Genomic DNA, 24,362 nt, shown 5'->3' with positions numbered 1-24,362 from the left:
GGGAGTAGGCGGAGTGCAAAGCGTTATTTTTCTCCCTGACGGCTTTTCCGCGGCTCTCCCTCCCCGCTCTCCCTCCCCGTTCCTCTTCCAGGAGGCATCCTGACCCTCGCTCTGGACTTTCACCTCCTGACTGGCCGTTCAGCGCCACCACGGCGACACGCGACCCTCTCCCCTCCGAGGGGCCCAGGCTCCGCACGCCCGGAGCTCCGCCAGGCACCAAAGCGAGGGTCGGAAGCCAGTGCGCAGCCCGAGCCCGGCCGCCTCGGCGTCCCGGGAGCCGGCGCGAGTGTGGCCGCGGCCCTCCCCGTCCCTCGCGCTCGGCTCCCCGGCCGCCGGGCGGCCGCCTCAGCCCCCTTATATAGCCCTCTAAAAATAGCTCGCCTCGCGCCGCCTTGTAAGGCAGCAGGGAGATCCGCAGCGCGCCAATCCGCGGCCGCCGCCGGGGCCAAGCCCCGCCCCGGGCCCTGCTCCGCGCTCTCCATTGGTCCTCAGTGACTTCATGAGCCCCCTGTTTACCTTACATGGTCACACGCGGCCTAATGGACGCCCTCCTCCGAGATCCCACGGCTGCGCGGAGAGCCCGGCGGAGGGAGGGAGTTTGGGGAGGGGGAAGAGCAGGAGGAGGAGAAAGGGGGAGGGGGAGAGACTACAAACGAGCAAGGATGGGGTGGGGGGTGGGGAGAGCAGGGGGAGGGGGGAGAGAAGCGATCGCGAGAAAAAAAAAAGAAAAATGCAACCTCCCAAAATAAAGAGCAAAGATTGCCTTAGGAGCGGACAGCGCTGCAGAAATAGATGGCAGCTTCGTGTCAGTGAGTTTGCATCCCCCTTCCCGATCCACGAGCTGGAGTGGTTAGAGCCCTGGAAGGGGATTGTTACTCCCGTGGAGAAGTCCCCTTTCCTGGCAGTCGTCTGCACTGTACACGCCGGATGCCTCTCTCCATCCGCCCCACTCACCCTCTCCTCTCTCACCTCCTCTCTCCCTCGCTCCTGCATTGATTTTTTTCCTTTTCAGTTGACTGAAACAAAACAAAACAAAAGGGCCACTGGATGTCTGCCTTCTTGGGGGGTGAGCCAGACAGACTGACAAACCGACAGACCCAACTGTGTTCGGGGGAGGGTTTCTCCGCCCGTCCTGCCCGGCAGCAGCAGCATGGACGTGTTGGCTAGTTATAGTATATTCCAGGAGCTACAACTTGTCCACGACACCGGCTACTTCTCAGCTTTGCCATCCCTGGAGGAGACCTGGCAGCAGGTGAATGATTTAAATTACTTGTGTAAATCGTGTGGTGGCGGCGGAGACGCAGGGGCGGCGTCGGTGTGGGCTTTGGGTTGAATTTGTTTGTTTAATTTATTTTTTCCCTTTTTGGCTGTATGTTGTTAAAAATGTTTTCTGAAACACTCATATGCGCTTACCTCTCCACCCACCCCTAACCCCTTAGTGTGCACAGCTGAGCAGCCGGTGGAGCTGCCTGCGTTTCAGTCACCAACACACATCCTTGCGCACACGTTGTCGGGCTCACTGTCCCCCGGCAGAGACCTGCCGAACTTCTGCGGTTCGGAGGAGCTGGGTGGGAAGGTGATTTGGGGCTTTACGAGCGATCACTGACAGGACACCACGTCCCTACCAGCAGGAGCTCTACCTATTTGGTACCTAAAATCAGGTTCATCTATTTCAACTGGTGCTGACGACCGTCAGATGGGGGGTGGGAGGGGGCAGGAGAAAAGCGGACTGTTTTCCCAGTAATTAGCGAGTGTCAATAAAGAATAGGAGCTTGATTTTTGAGATTAGAAGGTGAGCAGAAGGGAAAGGAGCCCTGTGACAAAAGATACTCAAGGATATCTACAAGGAGGATGGGGAAATGAATCCATCCTAGGCTGACAGTGCATTGTAGGTTTCCCCAGTGTAATGTCTCCAGAAAGAAAACACCCTGTACGTGTGTCCTTGTTTCTCTTTTTTGTTTGGAGTCCCTCTCCAGTTAGACAGCACAACCTCGGACAAAGGGTGGTGTGTGCTTCCATGTCTCTGACTTTGTCTTAGAGGACTAGTTAAGAAACTCCTAGGATGCTGAAGGGAACCGATGCCAAGTTGGCTGGGCGTCCCAGCGAGGATGAAGCAGGGCTGATGGCAAGTTCACTGGGCTTTGTGAAGTAGAATAAAGAAAGTGCTGGGTCTGCTGCGGAAACTGTTTTTTGTTGTTGTTGTTTTGTTTTGTTTTTTGTTTTTTTTGTTTTTTTTTTTTCCAGCAGCGATTAGGAGCTGCTAGGGGGACATTCTGCAGGAAAGATGGTGGGTGGGGGTGGGGGACACGGGTATTTAAAAATTCTACAATATGCACCATGGAAAGTCTAAGAAGGCAGTCCAGATTTGCACAGTGGAGGTGAGAACTTGTACAGTCCGTCCTGGAGAAACCCGCGTGCCCTTGGGGAGCGCTGCGAGAGGCTCAGTGTGTGGCTGCTCATGTAACTTCTCCGCTCAGTGACAGCAGCTTGTTAAGGCTAATGAACGGCTAAATTTCCTCTGCCAGGATCCGAAGCAGGATTTGCCAGCTTGAGGCTGGGTTGTAACAGTTGCTGCTTTAGCAAGAGAGGTTCGGCTTTTGGTATCAGGAGCCGAGGGGCAAAGCTGATCCTCAGACTGTACCATTGTTACTAGTTGTTGTTCTCCCGTGATTAGAGGCTGCGAGTTCTCCTCCAGGTACTGGTCTCTGGTGTCTGTAGGTCCACACATGCATTCCTATCCAAGGATGCTGGCAGATACTCTTGACTTTGTCTCTCTGTAAACACACAGTTCACACATTTTTAGCAGAAAGCATTTCTTCAATGCATCGTTTCCCTTATCCTTAACAAGACTAAATCTCATGAAGGGTCTCAGTGGATCTTTTCCCTCCTTTTATTTTGCATGCTAATTAAACCAAAATGTTGGCAGAATTTCATTTTCTGAAATTGCCTTCATTTCACACTGTCAGCCCACTGGTTTCGAATTGGTTGCCTATTAACAACTGTCTAGACAGGTTAGGGAAGGGAATCTGTTGATTTAGTCAGCCTGCCTAAGGCAGTCCTTGTTTGTGACTAACTGTTAAGCAGTGTTGGAGGGAAGAAAGTTGGCTTTATTTGTTACAACGTTCCCTCCTGATGAATCACACAACTTTGTTTTGGTTCAAGTTTTCACAGTAGTAAAGCCTGCTTCGGGGGAAGGCCTCTCCGGAGGAAACCTGCTTTTCTGATCTGACTAGACCATCCAGGAGAAACTCTGGATCTGCAAAGAAACATCACTGGTTTGACAATTAGAGGATGTATCAGATCTATTGTTTCCTAAGAAGCCATCTCAGCTCTTCCTTCTCTCCTCCTCCCCTCCCCCATCACCCTCTCCAGCTCCTTCCTTCTTCAAGGAACCTCCAGCTTGGTTTCTATCTGTAGGCAAAGGAATTTTTACCCCTTGGAACTCCCTCCTTATTTCTTGCCTTAACCCTCTCCAACTGCCAACCACTCTCATCTTAAAATCCTTCGCCAAGTTATTTCAGAGGCATGCTCAAAATCCATAGTGGAACATAACTTGTGGGGAAGTACATGTAAACAAGATGTCACTCCAAGGAGCTTTCTGCTCTCAACTCTGTTGTCATAACTGCTCTGTGTAAAGGTGACTAGGATCCTAAATTCATACTGATGACAAAACTTCTAACCTCTATCTCTTCCTTCCTCCCCCTTCCTGAGCCCCTGTGCTATTTCTGAGTGTACGGGATTGGTGGTGGTTATATGGTTCCAAACCAACCGTCAGATGGTGAAATTTTGAGACTCCTTTGCTCAAAACAGCTCAAGAAGGTTGCTACAAAAAGCCCCAGGCAGGAGGAAGTTTCCTGATGCTCTGGGGTAATTAGATTTTATAGGTCAAATGAGGAGTAATTACTAGATATTCTTCTTAAGGTGAACAATGTACCTGGCCTCAGGAAGATGAGTGAAATATGGAGATTCTGAAAATCTGATTAGGTTTCTATAGAAACAGTGGCTTGGATGATAAGCCCAAGAAACACTGGGCATTTGAAAATTGAGGATGGACTATTTGGGGATTTTATTTTAAACTTATGGTATGGGATAATTGTCCTGCTTCATAGTCAGTGAGCCTGTGACAAAGTCCCTGACTGTGACAGAGCCACTTCCTGTCATGGAGATCATCATTTTGACATTGGATTTTCAGGCAATGATACCTTAGCCATGTTACAGCTCCAACTCTGAAAATCATTGCTGGTGTAATTTTAAAATCCAAATGGATATCTGAGATTAACAGCTCTCCATTCTTGGGCTCTGACTGCATAGTTAAGCAGTTGGCCCAACTAACATCATCTCTGCCTGTCATATAACTGTAAATTACATTGTGCTTATGTGGTCTATTATTTTATGGAATTCTGCTGACACACAACTCTTAAGGCTCCCAGCCTTAAGCTCTTTGGAAACTTGCAGGAAATTTTCCAAGAGCTGTCTGAGCAAAAGTAGAAAAAAATCAAGGGTAGGACTGAAGCTTATAGGGTACTACTTGATCATGGATAAAGGGAGACCTATTCATGACTTTTGTGGCCAATAGAAATCATGGTAGTTTTGGACCCACTGCTGACTTGGAAAATAAAAAGGAATTGATACAATACTCTTAGTTATTTTATTCCAGGATATACAAAGACTTTTAGAATTTTTATATATTCTTTATATGTAGTCTGCTATTTCATGAGTGCAGGTCAAGTAATGATATTCTAGCTCTTATATGGACTTAGCTTTGCTTCTTGTCATTAAGGAGCGTGGCATGTTTACTTGAAAACTTACGGAATTATGTTCCTTGTTAATGCTGATTCATAATTGGCAGATAGGGTCAATTTCAGGCTTCCTTTTTGCTCAGAGAAAATTTTCCACTGCTACTGGAAACAAATAAATAAATCATAGAACATTCTTCCCTCCTCCCCCATTATTTTAAACTAATGGCATACTTGGCTACTGTATAGACTAAAGTGTCCCCATAACACTGAAATTTCATCTTGGTTTCAGGCACCCTGCAATACTTTTTACAAGGGCCTTTGGTAAGAAGCATCTCTAAGGGACAACCTGCAGAAACGGTTGCCTTCCAAGAACAGTCGCCTGGTACCAGGGATGGGATGTGGTCTGTGAGCCACATTGCTTCTCCTTCTGTATGATGATTTGCACTGCCTTCTACAGGTCGGAGCAGCCAGGTGCTGTCTCAGCCAGAAAGACAAAGCAAACTGTAGGGTCTGTTCACCCGTAGGTTTGCCTCTGTCCCCAAGTTGCAGAAAATCTTGTCATGAATTAGAATTTCTTGGCAACAGCACCATCCAGGGAAATTTGTAGACACAAAGGAGCCTTGCTAACCACACTGAAAGGATAAAATAGCTGGCTTTTTTTTTTTTTTTTTTTTGTATGTGATTTGTGTGTTCTTCTGTTACTGTAAATATGTTTGTTTATTTGAAACAGTAACTTGGTAGATGAGAAAACATTAGAACTTCCTTATTATTCAGATTTTTCTTTATAAGGTTGTAATCACTAAATAAATATAGCTTTACAAATGAAAGCACATGTGAATTCAATCAATCACACACTTAGCCTTTCTTTAATAGATTCAGTTCCATGTTCTTTTAATAGACACATCTTTGTGTAGATTCAGGGGCTCTCAAACATTATCATTCATTCTACCTGTTTGCAGTTTGGTATTTTTAAAGTGAGTGAACATTACAGTACAGATATTTTTACTACATCTGTCTTTAGTGGGGGGGGGGAAGGAAATCACCATTCTTTGTTCTTCAAGAACCTCCCACCCCCACTCCCTACCCAGAGGAGGGAGAAAGCGCTGTTGGGGTCCCTTCCTTTTAAAAGGCAGAGCAGAAGATGCAGGGTGACAGGCTTGCCCTGAAATGATTTATGTCTGGGTACATCAGAGACCTTAAGCGTTCAGATGTGGGCTCTTGTCTCTCCAGCTCATTCTAAATATAAATGCCAATGGGGGCTAATTTGCCTCTCCACTTAAATGGGAACAGTTTAGAGAGGGTCCTAATGGGGCTTTTACTAGCCATTCTCTTATGAATCTTTAGATTCTTCCTTCAGAGGATTTCTGTATTTTAACTTTTTGAGTACAAGAATGCACTACAATCTTCTTTAATTGCTCTTTGTGCCTATTGGAGAAGAATACAATTTACTCTGGCCAGTCACAACTGGCTCATGTTGGTAGGATAGCTGCTGTGATACCAGACGGGTTGGTGGATACCCTTTGTCTTTGCAGTTTGTAGTAGTGTACAAGGGGTTTTTAATCACCTTTGCTGGAACCCACGACTGACAAATGCAGAAAATACTTCTATGATTTTGGTTCACTCCATATATCAGTTAGCATATATGTTGGAATTGAGATTTGCTGAAAGTTTAGGACAGCTCCCCAACTTAACCTGAGTGGTACAAGAAGGGTGAGAAACAGAGATTTCTTCTTTCTTCAAATCCCTTTGTTCTCCCAAATCAGTGGAACACTTGCTTAGCATAAGCAGGTGGAAATGTTTTAACCCAAAATGCCAAATTTTACCAAGTACAGTGATTGGAAAAATCTACAGCTACTAATGGTGTTAAAGTTGGTGGAACAAATTACAGTATCTGATCATTAATGTTACATATAACATTGAAAAGTTGAAAAACACTCCTCCTCTGTTACACTGTATGCTCATTTTAGAACATCCACATGAGAAACCATCCTTATTCAATCCAGTTTAAGAGTTCCCGAAATAAGCAAAGTATTGCCATTATTAGGACATGCTTTTGCCTAAGCTTGGTCATGATCTTGCTCCTCACCCACCTTGCCCTTATTTCCTGCTGCTAATTTGCAGAATTATATCTGCTGCCTTGAGTCTTTTTTGTTTTCCTCACTTGGTATTTGATGTGACCCTAAGAACTTGGTCCTGTTAAATGTATTGTGTCTTTTCCTCTCTCCCTCACTCTATCTATACACCACAAGCTTAATATATAAATGTTACAGCTGAGCGTCAGAAGCAGCCTTGAGATATGATTCTAGTATCAGCCTGCTTGAGGTGTGAGTGACTTCAGGGGGATACCATTCCTGATTGAGCTGTTAGATGGACCCAGCCACATCTTGTGGTATTTTCTTTGTTTCTATAAAAATATAGAAAATATTCCACAGTAAATACTTCATTCCTTAAGCTCTTGTTGTGTACAAAATATTGTATTTGGTGATGCAAAGTTGAATTGGATAGAGGTTCTGCCCTCTAGGAGCTTGACTCTAGTAGGGGAGAGAAAGCATATTCAAAAATAAGTAACAGAATAGAACATGATTGCCAAAAAAAGAAATATTAAGTTCTTTGAGTTTTTGAACACTGACCTGAACCTATCTGGATTTATCCACATTGTTACACCTCATTCATAAAACAAGCTTGAGATGTACTAAGGTCCATTGTAGACATGCTTTTAGCTAATGGCACATTGGCGGCTGGATACTTTTTGGGCAGATGAGTGTACAGTGTGAATACACATATCCATAATGGCCAGGAAACAGCACCCATGTCTGTGTCATTCGGAAATGATTAGAGGTAATTAAAATAATTAATGTAGAGCCATATGCGATATCTATTTCTGAATATGGGTTTATTGACATTTCCTGAGGGTCATATTGAAAGTCAGGCCTCCAGCCTTGTACCAAAACTAGGAACACAGAATGTTCAAATTTCTAATCATGAAAGGGTCTTGCTTTCTTCATCTCTAAAATACAGTACTAAGGTTGGACTGAGTTATTGTTAAAGCCAGACAAGGCATTGAACTCTCCAAGGTCGCACAACTTGTCAACACTGGTGGTTGCAGGGCCCAGGCCTCTTTCAGATGCCCAGATCAGTCTGCTTGCTTTTCATCACACTCTCTGAATGTACTTTGACTCACGTCTCATTCTTCTACTTCTTTTTCTCCCTTTTTACTTTGAAGGGTACTAGTACCTAGAGTTGTGGAATTGGCTAGGCCCTAGACCAAGCTATTGAATATTTTAGAGAAGGCTTACTTGTGTAATTTAATCCCTTTTCCAATTTTAAGAATGTGTGGTAAATTGGAAAATCTACCCTGTACTGAAAACAGAACAAAAGCCCTCAGTTGTAACTCTCGTCTTACAGATAAGTGCTGTCACTTAGATAGTAACGAATGGAGCGAGTAGGATGGGGCGTTGGGGGCGTCCATGGTTGGGAGTGGATGGGAGACAGAACTGGGTTTTAGGTAGAAAGCATCAAGTGTGAAGTGGCTTTGTTTCTGACGCCACACCAGCAAAGGGACAGCATGAAACTTTAATGGCATCCCATGCACCAGTTCATGACAATCTTTTTTGAGGTGTTTTTAAATGCTTGAGAGGGTTGGATGGACAGGCAAGTTGTAATGTTTTATAAATTCAGACAAAAAGTATTGCATTATTGTAATAAGGAGTTGGGAAGAAACTCATCCTCTGTGAGGTTGGAGAAAAAGTCACTTGGGGGATGGAGGATAAAGCAGGGCCAGTTTTCCCAGTTGTCCCTAGAGAGGAAAGAAGACAGGGCCCCCTTCACTGCTTCGCCCCAGTTCCTTTTGGCCCTTCCCTCCCCCTCCCCCTGCAGTCTCTGGGAGTTATGATGGTGAAAATTCTCTTCTGGAACTCATCTCACAGATCTCTTTCACGTCTAAGAGCTTAGAAGTTGAAATCTCTTTCCCACATGGAGACTTCTTTCTTTCCTCGAAGCTATAATCTACATCTCCAACTCTAGATGTTTTTGTGAGTTTCAGGCCCATTTTTGAATTGGAAGTGTGTGGCTGACAGCAAAGGCTTTTGGGGTTGTTCCACCATCATCAGCTTAACATGTCCTGGACCCCCAACTTGTCAGCTTCTCCCCTGGACCACTTCCTTCTACAGCCTCCTTTTTTCCTTTAGTCATATAACTGTTCCCATGGTCTAGGTTTAACGCTCCAGTCACCTTTGGCTCCTTTCTTCCCCTTGCATCTAATAAAAAATTACATTATAAAATCTAAAATTAGTTTTAAAATCCCATTGATTTGGCTTCCGAGGTCCTTCAACGTTGGTCTTCAACTTTCTGCTCCTTCTGCCATTGCCCTGGTGCAGCCCGTCACCTCCCCGGCCTTGTCTTTCTACCTGCATCACCTGGCACAGCCAGCTGCCAAACTGCCCACGGCTGCTGTTACACACAGGGTGAGTCCAAACTTCCACGAGTCAAGGCATTCCAAGACTCAGCCTATGTAATATTAGCAAGTTCTCCCTCTTCCTCGTGTAGCAAATGCCATCCAAATGGGGTGACTGTGCTTTTCCTGCTCCTCTTTATGTTGTTTCCTCCAGCTTTTCTCTCTGCCACCCTCTCTACCTTTTGATTCTCTTTGTCCAAATTCTGCCCATCCTTTAACTTTCAGATAGTTGCCCCGTCTTCCAGGAAACTCCATCCCTTGCCCTCAGCCAACAGTAATTGCAATTATTTCTACATTCTTATGTAGAACGTTCTACTTTCTTATGTTGCTTTTTAGTTTTGTCCTGTAGTATAGTATAGCTTGCCTTCCTTCCTTCCTTCTTTCCTTTTGTTTTATTTTTCCAGTTAGTTGTATGACTTAAAGCAGAGTTGATACCTTGGGTATAGTTTTGATAATCAACTTTTAACGTATAACCTGCTTCTTCAAGAGCCTTGCTCACAGCAGGCATTCAATAGTTATTTGGGGAGTATGTTATGATTATGACTTAAGCATTGACCATGTCTTTAGCAATGGTTCTCAATCATGGCTGTACCCCAGACCAATTAAATCAGCATCCCTTTGGGAGGGACCCAGGCATCAGTGTTTGTAAAGCTTCCAGGTGATTTCAATATTCAGCTTTGAGCCATTGATCTATAGAGGGTTAACGGTATATCAGAGTTACAGGAGTCTACTCCTTATATTGAAATATTTCATTTCTTGCATAACTTGGACTCTAAGTGTACCAGAGATTTATAACAAAGCAGGACCATGCTGGTGGGTATTCTTCTTCCAGCTCATTGGTTAATAGCAGCTGTCCAAGTATCATCCCATCCTTCTTGTTTTGCCTTCAGTCACCCTAAAGTGTTTAAGGCAGTCATTTGGCTCACATTTCCTATGACCCACCAGAAGTTTGCTTAACCTGGTCAAATTCCATTTCTGGAAACTTTGTGGCATTGGGCATTAGACTCCATCCAGGCCATGTTTCAAATAACTCATTCTCAGTAGGCCCTTGGCCATGATTTTCTTCTTACCTTGGCCTGCTCCATGGTGATTTTGAAAGGATGAATGCGTGCATGTGTGTCTGTAATATGATGCCACATAGGCATTAGGTAGCAGCTCTCCATATTTCTTAATGACCACACTGTTTGGAAGTAGACTCTGTTTATAAAGAGTTTCAAAGGAACCATCTTTCTAGTAAGAGGAGCAAAAATAAACTGGAAGAATTGCTACTGAGGCCATCCAGGCAAGGAGGCTGCTTCCACATCCACAGAATGCTTAGTACCTGTGGTAAAGACCGTGGGCATGTGGTGATCTTCACAAAGAAGCCTTAGAAATGCCTTTTTTTTTTCAAACTGTGATGTTTGCAAAGTTGTATGTACTATAGCTATATCCTTTCATCTGTAAACTGTCTTTGATGGGGGTATCGTTGGCAAGAGGGAACATCATGAGAGGAGCTTAGAGCTCAGGGTTGAAGAATGCCTTTTGGAAAGCTCAGCCCAGCTGTGAAAATGGCAATTAGCCATGAAGCAGTTGCCCTGAAAGGGAGTGACCGCCTGCTCTTGACCTCACTCTCACATTCACCTTCCAGAGCCAAGGTAGCAAGAATTCAGTGGAATTCAATGGAGCAGTCGTAGCGGTGGTGCTTATTTTTGAAGAGGTGGCGAATTTGCTCAGCATGCAAAGGAGTGGAAATAGATTCTCCCTACCCCCAACCCCTGTCTTTTGAGCTTCTAGTGTTTTTTATATAGTCACGATGGACCCAGTTAGTGGAGCCCAGTTCCTTCCCATGGTGTTGAAGGCAGGACTGTGAGGAGGCCCTATGCACCACTGATTCTCCTGTGAGCTATTGGAGATGCTATGCTGTTCAGTGTCAGACCTGAGTCACGGACTTTACTTCAGCATTCCAAGATTGTTCAGCCCTAATCTGTGCATTTTTCTCTTTGTCTCAAGGTTCTTGTTTTCCTTAGTATGGACCAAGAGGTGATTTCCTCTACAGTAGGGATTTTCATGTTTGCTTATGAGAGTCTAACAAACTCATGTATGTTGGGCTTTTGTCCCGAAGGGCTCAGGGTGTTTTGCTCATGGCCTCTTGCATTGACACATTCTTTCTGTAACTGGGGAACAGGCAGATATTACAGAATTTCCCATTCAGAGGTGAGAACATTGGGGCAGAGGAAGATGAAGCAAGTGGCTACAAAGCAAACAAGTTGCAAAACCAGTGGTGGAATGCTCTTTCCTCTTTCCATGTGGTTCTGTGTTCTAGTATCATAATAAGCATCATAATAATATCTAATATGTATCAGGTACTTCCTAAAGATTATGTCATTTGAGCATCATATATGCATCCTTTCATTTAATCCTTTCAACAGCCCTGCGAAATACATATTCTGCTTATCCCCATTTTACAGCTGGATGTGATGAGGTTTGAGGCATTAAATGGCTTGCCTAAAGTCACACAACTTGAAAGTGGTTGAGCCAGGATCCAGACCTAGGCAGGCCACCCAACACTCAATTTTTACGTTTATAATGACTCCTGTTTAGGTACGAGACATTAAGGCAGTGTCCTGGCAATCAGAAGACTTGTGTGGATTTGTACAACTCACTAGTCTGTCTGCTTTCTGAGCCTTGGTTTTCTCATCTCTAAAAGGACTAGACTGTGCTAGATTCTCCTTAAGATCCCAGGGTTTCATAGCAGACAAATTACATGGAAGCTGTGAACTCAGGCAGAGCTGGAACCTGGAGAAATTCACTGAACATCTCTGAGTCTCATTTGTCATCTGTGGAATGGAGTTATTAATTCCTACATAAGAACTGGATCTCTGACCCGGTGGCTGACACATGGCATCCACTCAACAGATGCTCTTTCCTTCCTCCATTTCCCCCTCAGTAATAGTGCACAGTGACACAATGCTGTTTCTCTAAATAGTATCAGTGGTCTCTGGAAGATCCCAGTAGGCTGGAGAGTCTAAGAGAGGATGAGTGACAGAAGGCAGGGGAAGGAAGAGTGCTATCCCTTTATCCATCCACAGGAGAAGCTCTTATTAAGTAACTTGTACCTAGAACTGGGGAAAGACTAGCAGAATGGGCACCCATTGTGCCCAGAAAACGGGCCTAGTTTGACATCCTTGAAATTTGCTTGGCTTGCTCATGCATATGTCCACCGTTCTTCTTTCTGTTTCTCCAGTCTTGCTTATGAGTTACTTCTCCTAAGGTTTTTTGGCATGCAATTTTTTTTTTTTTTTTTTTTAACATCCGGAATTAGACATATATAACATAATACAGTGCTGGTTACTACACCTGCCATTTCTGCCTTACCTGATGACTGAGCTTACAGCAGCTTATGAGAGTGAATCAGGTTTTATGAGATCTATAAATATCTCAGATAGGATTTTTATTTCATTTTCTCCTTCAAATAAGACATAATGGAAGCACTCACATACGCAAGGAATATTCTTTCCGTGATAAAGTAGGGCGTTTTGGCCTCTGAAAAGCAATAATTTGATGTGGTTGTTCATGTTGGGAGTTTTATGGGGGAGGGGAGGAATCATGCATATGCTGCTATAAAACTCAAAGATAATGTCTTCATATTTAAGGGTTAGCCTAGCACCTATGGAGAGATATTTCAGAGATGCCAGCCCTGTGTGAAGAGTGTATTCCCTCCCGTAGACTGTGTATTTGTGTTTTCTTAGAGGCATAGAAACCAGGGAGGGGAAGTCCCATTGGCTAGCAGGGGGTGGGCTCCCTGAAGGAACTTGCCCACTTTGTCTAGTCTGCTTCCAGCAGCCCTGAAGGAACATGTTCTCATCCACTTTTCTGGGAAGATTTCACACCACTTCATATATCTCAATGAGATTTTTTTTCTCCCTGGAATTATGCTTTAAACAAACAAACAAAAGATTCTTAAGTTTATTCATTTTCTTATGTACATTACCTAGTACCAGGAATGGAAAGGACTTTTCTTATCTTGCTCTTTGAGGAGTACCTAGAAGGAAACTTGAATGCATGACTTTACAAAATGCACTTTTAAAAACAAACTGTGAAGCATCTGTTGTTAAGTGCCTCATTTTTCCTGCTATAAAATGGAACTCATAGGCTCTGTGTGCAAATTACTCAGGGCCATTGTGGCAAATTTAACTACAGATTTAACAGTTGTTTTTGAAAAATTGAATGTCTGACTCTCTGACCACTTAGTTGTTTTTTTCTTTTTTAGCAAAACCTCCTCCCTGTCTTCCCCCAGTTCTCAGTAGCTTTGTGTTTATCTAAATGATAGTTTAATTTGTTTTTGAAAGAATAAACCATGTAAACTTGGTGTACCAGAACCAAAGGCATGAAGAGGACTTTTGCCTTAATGCTATTTCATTTTTTCTGTTTAACATCATCTCAGTGTGCAATATAATCCAGCACTTTGGCTCTGCTACGTGCACCCGCTCTTGTGTGCTTATCATCAAATCATGTGACTTCTCTGGTCCTCAGTTTCCTCATATGTACTGTGGGGTAGAGTTAGGAACAGTGAGATTACCAGAGATACAAACAGGAAGCTCCTAAGCTGAACTGGCTTGAAGATGTATTTTATTTGGCCAGCATGCGTATTTTAATCTTCTTTTTTAATTTGAATACTTTTAGACAGATCACGCTCTCTTCAATTAACCTTGTCCCCACTGTTTCCACCTCATTTCACTTCTGATCTCTTGCCCAGGGAGCATGAATTTGGGTTTGTGACACCCAGACTAGCAGCTCTCTAAGGCATCTTCCTCTCCAAAATGTTACGATTTGGGGGCAACCTTTATTTCTCCATCACAGTCTCAAGCTGGCTTGCTTTCTGCTCTCACCCAGAATCCATTTTCATTTCTTTTTAGATTTATCTGCCTTGTGAAATATCTTTGTTTGGGATTCTTTTTCATAAAGCAGTTTCCAAATTGCATCTCACTTTTTCCTAGTCATCCAGGTTCTGTTGTAGATCATCGAAATCTGGGATGGAAAAGACCATCTGGTTCGTCCCTCCCCCCGCCTGGGCGAGCAGTTGCTCTAGAGCATATTCATTCCTTATTGGTATTTGCAACATTTTCCAATTTGGAAACTGACTGAGTTTCCTGTGCATGCAGCCTCTTCTTGGTCTAAGTGGGAGTAAAATGGGACAATACCAAACAAAACATTTTTTTTTTCATCAGACATCCCTCGTTAACAAAAAAGATTGCTTATTGTCATGGTTTCTTTTGCCTATCCCAGAGACTCAACTGGTCAGAGGTGGAAAAAACTTTTTCGTGGAAGACAAACATGTAACCAGTTCTGAATTTTCTTAGTCTGACATAGAAGCGTGTTGTATAGAATTCCATTAATTACTTTAACTGCTTATTTTTTGTGGAAGTAGATTTTATATGACTTGATTCACTGAGGAAGTGATGCTTTTTGAGTGGAGAAGTCCAGGGTATTACAAAAAGGTTTTTCTGAGAGTCGAGTAATTTGCTTTCTTCCTCCCTTTGTCACTCAGATACTGCCAGCAAGGCGCTTGGTCTTCATTTTCTAATGCTTTCAGGATGCTATTCTGTATGGGGGGTATTTAAAAAATTATTCTCTTATACTGGCTTCCTTATGTTACTAAGGATATCATTTAGGTTGACAAGATGGTAATTTTCAGGGTCATGCTTTTTCTGTTTAAAAAAAAAAATTCCTTTAAATTACTAGATGTTCGGTGTGCCTCCTTCTTTTCTCATCTCCAGTAATTTTTTTTTCTTTTTAAAAAATTTTGAGAGCTAAGTGAAGGCCCAAGATCAGTATCATGTGTATGTATAATTTCTCAAAACAACTAACTGTTTATCTTACTGTGTGAATTAGTTACTATTAAAATATTTTTGGAAAATATTCTTAGAAAGGAAGAAAGACAAAAAGAAAGGAAGGAAGGAAGAAAAAAAAGAGAAAGGCAGATCTTCTGTGGACAGAGAATGGCCACGCACAGTTTTCTCCATAAAAGAGAAGCAGAATGGAAACCAGTTGTCCTCCTACCCAAGATGTGCCTGCCTGCTTTTTCCTCCAGCTTTAGCATCCATGAGCTCTTTTTAGGCTCCCTATTCATAGAGACCAGGATTTTTACAAATATTAGAACTTGAGGAGCATTAGACATCTCATTCCAATCCCTCCTTCTCCCCCTCAATTTGCAGATAACCTGCCGGAGCTTTACAGATCATTATTTCAGTCCAAGCCAGTATTGAACCCTCAAGAACTGTGAGCCCCTTCCCAATATTTTAAACACATTTGCATGTTAACAGGATGCATGGTACAGTGTGGCTTGGGGCAGTGCTTCTGAAAGGGTGGGCTGCGCTCCACAGGGCTTCAGTGTTAAATAACGCAGTCACCTTGGGAGGCAGTTTTATTCCCTTGTCAGTTTTCTTTCAATCCTTCTAACTCAAGGAGAAAGACTCGGCTTTATGGTAGCATGTCTTTAACATCTCTCTTTCCATTTATTTTTATTTATTTATTTTTTTAATAGAACAGTTCTTAAACTCAGAGCTTTGGACAGGCAAACCTCCAGTTAAAAGCTAATAATATTGTTTTGATTTTGTCATTTTTAATTTCATGATATCTTCTATTGATCAGCATTTACAGGAAGTAAATTTTAAAATACATGCAGTCTTAATATATAATACCTTAGTGAGGCAATTAAAACTGAAAATAATAGGGAAGTGATTGTACAGATGGAATGCTGATTTGGTTAAAAAAGAAAAAATACATGAAGGTATAATGAAATTGAAGTTTGAGAAAATACTGGTGTTGTGGAAAATTCAAGGGATTTGGCATCAGAAAACCTGGAATTTAGTCCTGACTTTGTAAGTATAGACCAGGGGAAATTACTAAACTGAATTTTCCCATCTGAAATGTGGGGATTATAATAATAGGATTGGTATAATCAAATCATATATGGATGCGAAAGTGCTTTGTAAACTGTCACATGCTATACAATGTTATTTTTTTCTACTCTGTGGTAGGGGAGGCTTTTGTTTCAAGTCTTAAACTATTACTTCTTGTTGACTTTCTTCCTCTTTATGATTTCTATTTAGTTTTCTGAGCAGGAACCTAGTAGCTTCTTATTTGTTCAAATGGGGCTGTTACTTGTGCCTAAGTTATGGCACTTTGGAAAATTTCCTACTGGTTGTCTAAAGGGGACATAAAACTTTCTAATTTCTATTGTTTGTTCTATTGTTTGTGTTCATGTATGTTAGCTTTTAACTAAATTTTGAAAAAGTAAACTTAGTCTGTGGTGTATACTATGTCAAAACTTCTGGATAAAGATAATACATTTGTCTTATTTATTTTTAAAATACATTTTTAATAATTAAAATATTTCACTACACTCAAAACAACTGTGTGTGTGCGTGTGCGTGCGTGTGCGTGCGTGTGTGTGTGTTGGTACCCAAGGATGAAGGAAGTCTGGGTTTCGGGTAGAAGTGAGAACCCTGGGGACAGTTTGCTTCTGAAAGTGGAAGTCTTTGTGGCTAAAATGATTCATTAACAATGGACCGTCACATGTTGTTAGATGATGAGATGGGGACTTACTGGATAAGAAGTCCTGGACTTACCAGAACCTCTAAGCCTGACTTCCAGGGAAACCTGTAAGCTTATGCCGCACTGGGGTTGGAGTGACAGAGCAGTATGTTGCTCTCTGGGACGTGGACTCTTTTCTTAGCCTGAGCTGACCTTGGTAGAAGATAACTGCAGCTAGGAAGGGAGGTTGAACTCTCAGACACGAAGACCACATTGACTGTTGGCCAAGTCCCAGGAACTCTTCGACTGAAGCTGCTCAAGATAGGTGCCATATTGACAAGTATTTGGGGGCCCAGGTGTCAGGATCAAAGGTACACTCTCATTCTGTCTCACCTGGAGTGGTGGTTGAAATGAGGACACATCTGGATCTCTGTCAACAAGAGGCTCTCCGGATGTTTTCCTGCCACCAGTAGCTGTGACAGGAGTGTTACATCCATTGTGGACAGCACCACCACACCCACTCCATGAGCACAGGACTCAGCTGGGATGAATTGTGAGCAATTTCTTGGACTACCAACAGTGTTTTCAGTAGAGCAGATGAGGGCAAGCCTGGAGTATGGGCCCAGGAGACCCCTTCTTCTGTGTTAGTCTGGCACCCCTGCTGAACCTCAGCAGTGATAAGTGGTGGGAAAATGTACAGCTAGCTTGAAGACAAAGGCACAGCCTCTTGGAGAGAGCAACAGCTCTGAGTGGGGGTGTTGCTTTTAACATGTTTTTAATTCCCCCTCCAGAAAATTATCGAAGATCCATCTCAGAAAGAAAAACGTACCAATTTCTTATTCTTGACAAAGAAATCAACATGACTGGGTGGCACTGGATATATCAGTCCCTGAGAGCTATTAGAAACTGCATGCTTTGGGTAGAACAAAGAGTTGGGTGTGGGAGGCATTCCTTTGTTCTTGTGGTCTTGAACAAAAGGAAGGACATTAGAGAGCACAAGTAATGACCGAGTATATCACATGTTAAGGGCATCCAGGATTTGGGGAATGGGGTAGGGGATAGAGGGATGATAAGAGATCCCTTCCCCCAAAGCAGACATTACAAAGGAAAAGTCAGAGAGCAGGAGCCATAACGTTGGTCACTGGCAGCCAGGCTGCTAATGTCAATGAGTGAGGCAGACAAAGTATAAGGCAATAGAGAGCAGTGGGGACTGTGGCGACATAGAAAGTTTAGACCCTGTCTAAAGGGGCAGTTGCCATTCAGCTCTAGCCAAATGTTGTTCTAAAGAGATGCAGAACCTATTGCCAGATCTGGCTTATGAAGATAAGCTAGAAATCTGAATTTTGATTTCAAGTCCCCTGTTTTGTTTTGTTTTGTTGTTTTGTTTTTTTTTTAAATATGGGCAAAATAAAAAAATATTGTATGTGTTGAAAAACCATTGTGAACTGGATCCGGCCACTGGGCTACCAGGGTTTTAGTCCTTCTATCTTTTTGGGTTGAGTAGCTCTGTCTTTATACACCCATTCAAAATGAAAGTTTGCATCTAGGGTGGCCTTGGGCAGCAGTACTGTCCAGTGGCTTGGCAGGGCCTCTCTTGCCCTCTCTCCCTAGATAGACCTAGGTAGAGTCAGGTGGGCTCCCTGAAGCTCACAGCTTCCATTTGCCCTTGCTGTAGACTTCCATGGGTAAAACAGAAGTGAAGAGGGACAGGAAAATCAACCTGTCGACCTACCCTTCAGGGATTTATTGAGACATACCTTTAGCTCCACCTCCCACATGAGAAATTTGATTCTGGGGTCAAGAATGTGACGAAACACTTGAGTGTACAGCTGGGTTTTTGCCACCAATGTGATTTGCAGGGAAGTGTGGTCATAAAATGCTTGAGATCATGAATTGGACAGACTCCCCATCTGGAGAGCCATACCTTTCTCTGCAAAATTAAATACTTATGTACTTTTAAAGTTTAGTTTTGATTTCTTAAAAGATAAAAACTCAACTTTAAAAAAAAAAAACAACCACAAAATGCTTTAGATCAAGTGGTGACATTCCAAGTTCACAACAATTAGCTTTATTGGAAAACATTGTTGTGCTCTTTAAAAAAAATCAAAACACCCTAAAACATTTCAAGCACTGACTGATGTTACCACCTTGGCCAGCAGAGACCAGGGAAGCAGCCAGGCCAGTGGCTACTGTTAGTATTCAGCACATTACATTACCAAAGAGCTTTGTCATCCTGACTTAGTTACTCCTCCTCCTCTCATGTTAGGGTTCCTCTATGGTGGCTTTCCCCATCAAGCACTGACTTACTTCATTTTTAAGAAACTTTTTATTTTGAAATAATTATAGACTCACAGTAAGTTGCAAAAATAGTACAAAAAGGCCCAGGTACCTTTCAGCCAGCTTCCTCCAAAGGGGACATCTTATGTAGCTGTTCTAAGATTATTTCATTTTGAGGCACTCGCTGTGAGGGCGGGGGTGGACATGGCAGGAGGAGCATCTAGAAAAGATGAGGGAAGCCCTCATGGGTCAGTAGAGCCATGGGCAGCAGGAGGAGTGAGGGCAGAGGACATCCAGGCCTCGCTGTCCCGGCCTCTCTGCACCTGGGGCCTTTCAGCTGTCAGTGTGGAAGACAAATGATTTTCTGTGTCAATGAGAAAAAAAAGAGGAATAAAAATGTCTATTATATATGCTGATATATATAACATTTTAAATAAAATATATAAGCACTTGTTGACAGTTTGGGGGAAAAGGAGAGGAGGGTACTGGGGGAGAAAGAAAGGAAAATTTTTACTTTGTATATCTTTTCTGTTTGTTGAAATGTTTTTGACCTTCATGTGTGATTATTACTTTTGATTTTTTAAGAGCAATCCAGGTGATGGAATGATGGACCACTTATGTTTTCCTATGTTTATGTTTTTGTGTTTTTGTTTTTTAACTTATATGTTAACAAAAAATAGCAAGCTTCTTTAGTGATGTTCACAGTCACATCTGACATAGTAAAGGGATTTTCCTACTCATCTTCCCCAAAATATTCTTCTCAAAACTTTTCCTGGAAGTTTACAGTCAATTCTCAAAAGCAATCTAAAATGGAACAGACGTTTGAGAACATTTACATCCTTTAGATGCCTCTATTTCGTTTATTACTAGTCTGCTGTCAGGTTTTATAACTTGCCTTCTGTGTATCTAGCTGGAGTTTTCGTCTTGCTAAAGCAACAAAGTTGTCACACTGCATATTCTAGGTATACTATTAGTGTTAAATAGATGTAGTATTGTTTAAAGTTTCTTTTTTAATCTCAGTTTCTTTCCTAGTGGATTTATATTATTTCTTTCACTGGGAAAAAAATGAGGAAGTAAAGGAAAACTTAATGGGTCTTTCCGTGTTACATATTAAATCATATCAGGTAAGAGATTTTGACTTAGCCTTAATGATATGTTACTGCACAGTACTTCCTAACAAACTCTGTATATGTAAAAGCAGTGGGTAGTTTATTGTCATCAGTGGTGGCAATTTGTTTTTTAATATAGATATGACAAGTGTTCCATTCCTTAAGTTCTGCCAAAGTACTGGTTGGCAAATTGCCATTGTCCCCTGTTGACAGATGTGAATAATATCAATAAATACATTGGTCTGCATTTGTCGATTCTGGCTTGATTTATGGCTAAAGGAAAAAAAAAACTTTCTGGGAAGAGTGATGCTTCTTTAACAGCAAGTGTATTGAATTGATGTAAGTCTGATTTGCGACAGGGGATGCTTAACCTTCTATCTAGAATCAAATGCCAGAATTGGAGGCTGAAGACAACCATGATTTTACAAAGACAAGACATTTACTTGATCTGCATGATTGGAGGAAGGGTTTTGGACTAAAATGAATCTGAAAACTTTCTTCGTTTACCCTTAATGTCAGCAAATTTGCAGCCTTGCAGTGACAGTTGTCAGCACTACCGAGGAATAGTGGCAGGATAACAGAGAGACCAATGCATATCTTCAAGTGAAGGGAAAGATTAAGCAAACCCTGTTCATTGGACATTGGGCGTTCATGACATTTGTTGATGATACTGAGTTGGTAATAGATGCAGTTGGATTGGGTCATAGGAACTATGAGAGGGAAACAGTGATCCAGCCAGGTGGGAGTCTAGGCAGATCAGAAGGAACTCATAAATAGGGCTGGTGGTTTTATTTCCATATAGGTATAACAATAGTTCTGTATTTTGTTCTGGTGAAAAAATTTGAAAATGCTTATTCCGGTACTTGTAGGTGACCCAAGAAAACAGAGCAAAAATTAGTGACAAGGGGATCCTTTAAAATTGTGTCTGCTGATGAAGGAGTGTCACATTTATATGATACATTTTAAACTTTGCCTTAGGCTAGCCCCTGGCATGGCTCTACTTGCTTGCAGTCATGCAGTCTATGCCTAACAGCAGCTCTTCGCCATCCAGACGTTGCTTGGTCTAGCCATACTTTTTTCCATGGTGATAATTCCTAGGTCAGGGACAGGATTTTTATGGGAGCATATCAACACGGGGTTCATGTGCTGAGCTTACACAGCAGTTGCCTCCCTAGAGTTAAGACTTTAATGAAGCCTCCTTCCCCTTGGAGCCAGCCTGCCCCTCCCCCGTCTTTTCTCTGTACGAAGGCAGAGAGCTAAGCCCTCTCTTATGATATTGCAGAGTTAATAATGCTGCTCTATTGATTTTGTGAGCCTCTCAGTCACGGGGGACTGCCTGGGGGATGGGCCCAAAGCTCGCAGTGAGCTTTCTCCAACTCTTTCCAGCCCTGGAGCTTTTGTTTTGAATCTGGAAGCTTCAGACCCGGGCTGGATTTCCAAAGGTCAAATGTGCCTGCACATTTTGTCCTTAATGAGTGAGCCTTGCCCTGGAGTCCTCACTGCACTCACCAGCGTTGAACCTGAGCGGTAGCAGCAGCAGCAGCAGCAGCAGCAGCAGCAGCAGCAGCTCCATAACTTGGTCCAGTTGCTTGACACGCCACCCTTGAGAAGTGCCTCAAGGAGCCGCAAGGGTTATTGGCCAGGAGAATGTGGTCATAAATGCAAGTCTACAGGAATGGGTGAGGTTTCCTCTTTGCTTAGAAAGCCAGAAAAACATCAACAGAGAGAGGCTACCAAGAAGAAAAACATACCCAGGCCCTGAACCTTCAGTCCCTTCACCAATAAAACATTTGAAGGGTTTTCTAATCAGGGGATTTCAAACTTTTTTTTTTTTTTTAAAGGGGAGAGATTTGTTTTTCATAATCTCATTGCTTTCTTTTGTTCTTCTCTTCCATGTTTTCTTATCCTCCTTCTCCTTTTACTTTAAACCTTATGTGCACAAATCAATTGATCTCTGAGGAATGGACGTTTCTTTTATTTGATGATGAGAATCTCTTAACTCATTGTTGAACTTTTTATATCAGCTACCAGGCAACTCAGGACTGAGCTGAATTCTGTGCTTGATTCAGTAGCTGGTTTTTTTTTTTTTTTGGTAATATTTATCTCTCTTTTTTTTGCTGTTTTCATTTCATGATTTATGTGTGTGCTTTCAATTGTGTGTATAAATCTGAAAAAGAAAATGCCTCAGATGATTTTTTTTTTTTTTTAACATTTAGGTTCAGGAATATAACTTGGCAATGTTAATATGACTACTAGGCCTCACTAGTTTCTTTTGAGCTCTTTCATCTTTCCCTAATTATCACCGGGGATCTGGAGAAATGGCCATTGCCTTTTAGTAAGTACACTCACTGAAAGCTGAGTCTAGAGCAAACCATCATCAACATAATTGTCAGCCAAGAATATTTGGCATTTCTGGAGATGCCTTTCTTGCTGTTCCATAGCATGTCGCCATTGCATCAGAACCCCTAGACTGCTTATCCTTTTCCAGACACACCGTGGGGCTTTCATGCCTCTGCACCCTTCCTTATGTTATGTGCTCTTTCTAGAATGTCATTGCTTCCTTTCTGCAGTTGGCAAATACTCATTTGTCTAGGTCTAGCTGAAATGTGACTTCTTTACACAGTCTTCTTTGACCTCTCCAGGAAGAGTGAATTGGTTCCTTCTGTGTGTTGCCATAGCAGTTTATTCACCCTCGTTATTAGTCGCATATGCCATGTTATCTCTAACTGTATATATTTCTATCTCTCTGTCCCGACTATACCATGAGCACGTTGTAGGCAGTGAGTCCAATGATCCCCTGAAGGCTCTAGCACATTGTCTGATATAAAGTAGAAGCACAGTAAATAATTGTTGAATTACTTTTTAAAAAGTACAGAATAACAATCCCTGCCCATGAAAGGCCAACAGAGTTCAAACAGGTGTAACCTGTTTATCCTAGCACAGACTTCTTTCTCTGCGATCATTATTCTATTAGACAAATCTACCAATCTTGGCCTGACACAGCCACCTCAGAGAAGAGCATGCAATGAGAAATAATAGTTGCCGCAATCAAGATTTAAAAAAAAAAAATCATTTCAAAAGTGTTTATTCATCAGTTACTAATAATGCCAAACACCATGCTTAGCCCAAAAGAAGTTTAAAGTCTGGTGCAGATCTCAAGGCTCTTGTGGATTTGTCAGGACTCTTGCCTCCTTATGTTTGACATCTCGTGGTACCATCTCTGCAGATCTCTTATTTTTGTGATGAGATTTTTCTTGGCAGCAGGGATTCAAGCTGAGCACTGCTGAGCAAGAGTAGCTGAGCAGAGGACTAGTGAAAGTGTTGTTGCTCATCATTATTTCCTCCAGGTGGGTCTCTCCTCAAATAAGGGCTTTCTTAGGAAAAACTCTGTGAGAATAGGCTTAAGGTAGGAAGGTAGCTGGTAGCTACCCTGAGAGACAGTTATCACATACCATAATTTGGGTCCACAGGGAGGAAGCAACTGCCCAAATATGCCTGTTTTTTCTTTTTCCTCTCCTTTTATTTGGAACAGAAGTCTCAAATTGGCAGCTGTGGGCCCTTTGTATACTCACACATTCTAACTTTTTAATATAAGTTACCAATATTTTAAAAATTCAGGAGATTTCACATAAACCCTCTGGATTTTTGGTTTCTTTTAAAAAGATTTGCCAACACTGGGATGCCATTTCCCACGTGATATAAGTGAGCTGGAGCTGTGTAGCAACTTCCCCTTTTAGATGCTCTCTGCTTTCCAGTTTAACACAGTCCCCATCTCGCCCTACTGTCATATTCCTTGACTGTTTTATTAATGTATATTATCCTACTGGCCCCTGGTATGAATTTGAGTTCGTAAATCCCTAATTTATCAGGAAGGGCTTTAACTTCTAGAGAAAAGAATCCTTAGAAATAATATCTACCTACTCTAGCGCCCCAGTTGTCCTATTGTGTGGCCTTGCATCATGGGACTTCGTCTAGGAGACTGAGCAGAACTGAAGTCTAGAGTCTGAAATTAAGATACATGAAGACATGGCACTCCTATAAGCAGAGGGATCAGAGTGGTAAACTCTGTCTTCCTCATACCTTGCTTACCTTAGACAAATAAGATTTGGTCATGAGAAATTTATTATATTCACAGGCAGAGAATTTTTGTAGCAATGGAAGGGATTTTCTGTATCTTGTCCATTTTATTAATACCTTTGGTTTTTTGGTAAAGAAACCAAGGAGCAAAGAGGAGGTGACTTAAGGATGGGCACATGGCTAGTTATATAG

General features: G+C 42.2%; 1 protein-coding gene across 1 annotated transcript in view; it reads left to right on the top strand.

Annotated features, from left to right (window-relative positions):
• Positions 1–716: 716 nt before the first annotated feature.
• The window catches only part of KLF7 (KLF transcription factor 7), an 83,375-nt gene continuing 59,729 nt past the window's right edge, over positions 717–24,362 (top strand). The window contains exons 1-2 of the mRNA XM_063100513.1: positions 717–805; positions 1,013–1,252. Of these exons, the coding sequence (XP_062956583.1) occupies positions 1,151–1,252 (102 nt within the window). The 5' untranslated portion in view covers positions 717–805; positions 1,013–1,150. The remainder of the gene's footprint in view (positions 806–1,012; positions 1,253–24,362) is intronic.

The sequence above is a fragment of the Cynocephalus volans genome, chromosome 1, assembly GCF_027409185.1.
Source record: "Cynocephalus volans isolate mCynVol1 chromosome 1, mCynVol1.pri, whole genome shotgun sequence".
Classification (NCBI taxonomy): domain Eukaryota; kingdom Metazoa; phylum Chordata; class Mammalia; order Dermoptera; family Cynocephalidae; genus Cynocephalus; species Cynocephalus volans.
The sequence above is the reverse complement of the archived record's forward strand: the minus strand, read 5'-3'. Positions and strand labels throughout refer to the sequence as shown.